The 6,201-nt window shown below is 34.6% G+C and overlaps 1 protein-coding gene across 1 annotated transcript; it reads left to right on the plus strand.

Moving 5' to 3' along the window:
- Positions 1–347: 347 nt before the first annotated feature.
- LOC107777524 (putative ubiquitin-conjugating enzyme E2 24) lies at positions 348–2,128 on the plus strand. The gene has a single exon (XM_016597571.2). It carries the CDS (start codon positions 1,193–1,195, stop codon positions 2,126–2,128), a length of 936 nt encoding a protein of 311 aa, XP_016453057.1. The 5' UTR covers positions 348–1,192.
- The last annotated feature ends 4,073 nt before the right edge of the window (positions 2,129–6,201 follow it).

The following is a 6,201-nucleotide window of genomic DNA, read 5'->3' on the forward strand; positions in this document are numbered from 1 at the left end:
TAGTACAGGGGTATATTTGGCCATTTGCCCTAACAAGAACGAATGTGGTCAGTAATTAGTTATTTATTGCATTTTTTATCAGGTCCGTTTTGAAATAAAGACAATGGAACAAAGCTCCCGCAAAGAGGAAGAAGTTGTGTATAACAGATGACTAGATGAGAAGTTGAAAGGTTTTGTTCGTGAAAAATGCTTGCTTTCATCGTGATACACGATTATATACACATATATACAAAACTATTACAGAATTACAACGTGGGATAAAAATATTTACTTACAAATTTGAGATAAAGATAAAATAACACACCTCATAAAATTTACATAATTCTAACAAAATGAGATAATTCTAGTCAGAAGAGAAAAGGACGAGGAATGAGGATAGGCCGTACAAGGCTACACATGCAATATACTTTATTATGATTAAAGTAATAAATGATGTGAAAATAAATATTATTTAAACCATTGTTAGAGGATAAAAGAAGTACGTAGAATGTCATACTTTAGTCGAGGCTTATTTGCTCACGTATTCTTTACTCGCTCCGTCTCATCTCGTGTTTCTCTTTTACACTGTCTCTTAAAAAATATGTGTTTCTCTTTTACACATCTCTTAAGAAATATTAAATGTTTCTCTTTTACACGTCTCTTAAGAAATATTAAGTGTTTCTCTTTTACACGCCTCTTAAAAAATATTAATTAGGAAAGGAATTAGACTATTCTACCCTTGTTTATGTCTTAAGATATAATCTCTTCATTGAATATTTATTCTATTTATGTATTATCTCTATCTTTAAGAATAATTATTACTAAGGGTAAAAAAAGAAAAAACAATCAATTTTGTCTTGAACCTCTAAAATGACAAATAATTTGAGACAACTATTTTTAGTAGCCATGACGACGGAGGGAGTACCAATGTAAAAGAAAATTCTGTTATGGTAAAAGAAAATTTCCTAAAATAGAGTCCCAAGTCATTAAGTACTCACTCCTACTATAATTCAAAAATCTTGGTGCAGGGGTAGAAGGGCACATTACAATTGTTAGAATCATAGTAGAAAAAGAATTCTAACACAGTAATCTGTTCGGGAGTTTGCACTGAACAAATAAATAGGATAATTTCTTGGTTTTCCAGAGAACATATACCAGAAAAATAGTTGCTTTCAACGGCGCTCCATAATAAGCACCACTAGAAACAAAAGAGATGGATGAGGCAAACAAGTCTTATGGGGAAATAGAAGAGATTTTAGATGACGTTGAGCAGAGGTTTAAGCAGATCAAGAAATTTGACCTACTTCCTCATCCTCCCTATGATCACCATTTTTTAACGTATGACAGAAATTTCAAAAACTTGGTATCGGGAAGTACCTTTCACCAACGGATTGAAAACGAATGGCTTTCGTTGGAGAACAAACTTCCAAGTTCCATTCTTGTTAGGTCTTATGAGAAGAGGATTGATCTTATGAGAGCAGTCATAGTTGGTCCACCCGATACGCCTTATGCCCATGGCCTCTACTTCTTCGACATACTTTTTCCAAGAAATTACCCTAATTGTCCTCCAAGGATTCACTACCATTCTTATGACCTTGACTTGAATTCCTACTTGGATCCCAAGGGCAAGGTTTTCCTTAGCCTCTTGGAATATGGGAACTCGGTGACTAACTGGTACTGCGGTGTTCAAGACAAGTGGAATCTACAGAAGTCTGACATATTGCAAGTGCTCACAGCTATTCAAACTTCAGTCTTGAGTGCCAACCTCTTAAATCCTGGTGGTGGAGAAGGTTTGCGAGAATCCAACAACTTAGAATGGCTCAAATACAAGAAAGCCTTAACCTTGACATGCAAGGGCATGCTTTATATGCTGAGGGAACCCCCTTTGAACTTACAAGATTTTGTAGAGGGATACTTTAGGACAAGGGCTCACTACATTCTGTTGAACTTTAGGAAGCAAATGGATGGCAGTGACGTCATGCTTAAACTTTTCCTTGAACTCTACAGGGCATTTGAACAGAATGGAACCTATTGCAAGCATCATCTTTCGGGAGTACTTCAAGAAGCGCACCTGCCTGAAGAGGAAAAGACCAACAAGAAAGGGTTTGTTAAGAATGTTGCAACCATATTGAATGACTTCCTAAGCTGAAGAATGCCCAGAATCATTCTTTTATTTTTCAATGCTAGTGAATTTACCTTATTGAATCATCAATTTCTTCCCAACCATTTATTGTTGAGCTCCCGAATGCGGAGCAGTAAGCATATTCCCCTGCTGCACATATTTCTGACGGTAACTGATCAACTCTCCCTTTAACACAATTTCATACAGCAGATGGAAATTCATTATCATGACAGTGCCTTCATCTCCTCTTATTGTGATCAATTAGTGTCCATTAGGAACAAAGGATCAATGACATGCTAAATATATAGTACCAACGGAGATAAGAGGAGTTAAGTAGAATGATTAATTTTTTTCCTTCGATAACTCAAGCACACAATCTCAGCTTCAAACTATCTAAAGAGTTGCCCTCTTTTCTTTCAGTATTTCCCCTTACCTTTCATTTCAGACCATGAGCTAGTGTCACAGGGCAAATCAAAGAACCCTACTAACTTAACTGACAAAAGAAACACAAAAAAGTACCAAGTGCTCCAAAAATAAAACTGAAATATGTTTGACATGAAAAAGGAACCTGCTAGCCTCCAACTTTGACATCATGATAACATATCCCACTTAATATTTCCATTTCACAGCTCAATAGTGAATTACTTCTTTTTCTCCCTCTCTGTTCACTGCTTATTATCAAAGTATGATAGCTTAAATGACTAGCATTCGTCTTTTTACATAATGCTTTACGCTGTTTCCTTTCTGTAGCTTACAAAACAAACAAACCCACACTTCAGGGTAACCCATGCATCCTGTTGTTACTTTATTGTGCAAAAATAGAAGAAAAAGAAGATCCGGCAGAACCTCAGAGAAGTTCATCCATTTAACTCTAATAGTAATGAGATGTACTCAAGAACAGCAGAAACTGATTCAAAATCCAAGTCACTGTTTATGCTCATGTCTCAAAAACAGCTAGATACCAAAAATTCAAGCATATAAAACGCCTTCCTGCTTATGAAAACAAATCTTTAATTATACCTGCCTAGAGAATCAGACCTATAGCAATTATATGGATCTTCCATTTGTCTTAACGTACACATGTTGAACCATACGCACCAAACCAGGACTTGCACACTCAGAGGGAATATGCACTTGTTAAAGACACACATAAGAGTTATTCTATGATTCAATTGCTTCTGAAGCGTAATGAGCTGTAAAGTAATTCTAGAATCAATTCATTAGACTGAGTACACCTAAGAGTTAATGATATGAGGTAGGAAGATACCGGCCATGCTGCATATTAAAACCAGATGCAGTTATGGAAACAACTATCCCTACTGTGTTTTTCACAATTTAGGCAGTAACAGAAGTTAGTGAAGCTTTCTTCATAAAAAAAACAGAAGTTAGTGAAGCATAGGCTGAGAATCTGAGGTTTAGCTCATTAATTCTTGTTGGATTTTACTCTACAAAACAGCTAACACCAAAATCACCCACTTTCTCTATAAAAGTATGTCCAAGTTGTTTAAGTAAGCTGAATGTGCCAATGCTCAATAGTCAATATGCATTATTTCATTTAAGCTGAAGAAAAAAATTACGAAATCGTGAATTTGAAGTTGTAAGTGCCACAGCCACCCCATGACATGTTTAACGTGATTGCTTTACTTGACTGTGAATCTTTATAGCAATATATTCTCATTGCGTAGTTATGAGCGTTTCACTTTGAGCTATCTTCAAATCATTAACATCAAATTTTCGAAATTTATAGAGCAGTCAGTTAGTTAAGCCCCAAGTAAATAAGAGGAAAGGAAATCTTAATAGGGATAAGCATGAACCATTAACTAATCCCAAATAGCACTTCACTCACTAATCTAAAGATGGATTAAATGATTAATGAATGGACTTTTTGAAACTAATAAAGAAGTTGTTATGGTAATTATTCTATGATTTTCTAAACCTGTTTAGGTATTGTTGAACTCTTTGTGCCAAAGAAGAGATGTTTATATCGCGGGAGAAGTGAAATATCAGTATTCCTTTTTAAGTCGGGATTGGCAAGAAACTACATTCCCCAGTTTTTTCTTATTTCAGTTGAAAATCAGTGAACCTCTATTAATTTATAAAATATGTGACCATCGTCAGTTTATCGGCCAAGTGCTATTTTTAAATTGTTTAATGGAATTACCTTGGTGGACAATTAGGGATGGCAATGGGGCGGGCGAATGCGGGTTTAGACATATATGGGGCGGTGCGGGTTTATACTTATGAGGGTGCGGGGCGAGTTAAAATAAAATAAATTTATTTTTTTGTGGGTGCGGATATGGATTTAAATTTTTTACGAAGTTACTGCTTTTCAAGTTCCTGTGGTTGATGTTATTGAAATTATTCTCACTTTTCCTTCATTTGTGATGGATGAATGATGAATTAATAGGATCTTTACTGAAATGAACAAAATGCTTTAGTTTTTTCTGACAAGTCGACCTTTTAGTAAATAGCTTTTGTAATTTGTTGTTAGTATCTCCCTTCTATACAAGTTTTTGAAGTTTATAGAACTGGGATTTTGAGTATCAGTTCTTGAATTGAAAATTGGGATGTGTATCGCATCCCTGTGTGGAATTTTAAGCTTAAGATTCTGATTCTCAATGATATGGAAAGAATGGTGTTTTTGCCTTGCGACATCCTTCATCTGTTACTATTGTCTATTCCCTTTTTTAAATTTTTTTTTATATTAAATTATACATTTTCAAAATATAACCGGTAAAAAGACTATGTATTTGGCATTTGAGGATAGAAAATCTATAATAAGACACTTTGAATTATATTATGGTGCTAAATAATCACTTTGAATGCTTGATTCTGAATTTAAATGGTTATTGTTTAGATTAAATATGCTTATAATTGAAATAAAAATAAGACAAATTGAAAGGAAAAAAGGTTGCAGGGCGGGGCGAGTGGATGCGGGTGTGGTGCGGGGCGGGTGGATGCGGGTTAAAAGAGCTATGCGGGGCAGGTTGAAATTTTGCGGGTTAAGATAGAACCCGCGACGCACCGCTTGCCATCCCTACGGACAATAAACTGAAGCAAGCTAAAAATATCAATCAAAATTAGTTGAGTCAACTATAATCCTTTGTACCCATTCCGTTCTATTCAGATCTATAAGTAAGAAAATACAAAACAAACATTTTAATAAGCTCACTCTACCACCCAATATATTCACTACTAGTTCATATGCAAGAAATCAAGCTACAAAATAAAAAAACAAACAAATGAAAGTATCATGAATTCTACTCTAAAGAGCATCTGCAGATTTGAAGCATTCATTATATAAAAAGACTTACCCCTAAATGTTTCGGGTCTATAGTACATAGCATTTCTGCAAACAGGCTTTCTCCCTATAAACTACAAAGAATTAATCAAATCAGTAAAAACATAAAAATATATGCAATAACCCAGATGGGAAAACAGGTCATAACCACACCTGCAATTGTAAAGTTGAAATCGTTTTCCCTTTTACCAAAGCACAAAGATAGGAAAAGACATATTACGAGTTTGTGCGTGAATCTAACAAACACAACCCATGAAATAAAAATAGATTTAATGATAAAAAAGGGTTGTCAGATTCACGCACAAACGTGAAATACGCCTCTTTCAGATTCAGAGGGCAAATCCCTAATGAAGATGAGTTATAGGGTAGAGGAGTTCTGTTCTTTTTATAGGTAAATAAATCTGAGCGCCTCCACCACAGACAACTACACTCTTCTCTCACCATACAACTGTTACCCGTATTCCGTAAACGGCAAAGGGCCAAATATAACCCTGTAATTTCAAAATGGTTTAACAATATACATCGTCATACTATTGGGTTATTTATACTTCTTCAGTCATATTTTAGTTCAAATATATCCCTCATTTAAATAGAGGGACACGTGTCATCGTCATATTGGTCAATTCCAAATATCTCCTAATTAATTAAAAAGACTCATTACCCATATCCGAAAAATAATTTTTTAAAGCAATTTTTTTTTGTAAAAACAGGAAAAAACTGAAATTATTTTTACTAAAAACTGAAAAAAACGAAAATATTTTTTTTTCAGTTTTTACAAAAAAACTGCTTTAGAAAAAAA

Source organism: Nicotiana tabacum, chromosome 19 (assembly GCF_000715075.1).
Source record: "Nicotiana tabacum cultivar K326 chromosome 19, ASM71507v2, whole genome shotgun sequence".
Taxonomy (NCBI): domain Eukaryota; kingdom Viridiplantae; phylum Streptophyta; class Magnoliopsida; order Solanales; family Solanaceae; genus Nicotiana; species Nicotiana tabacum.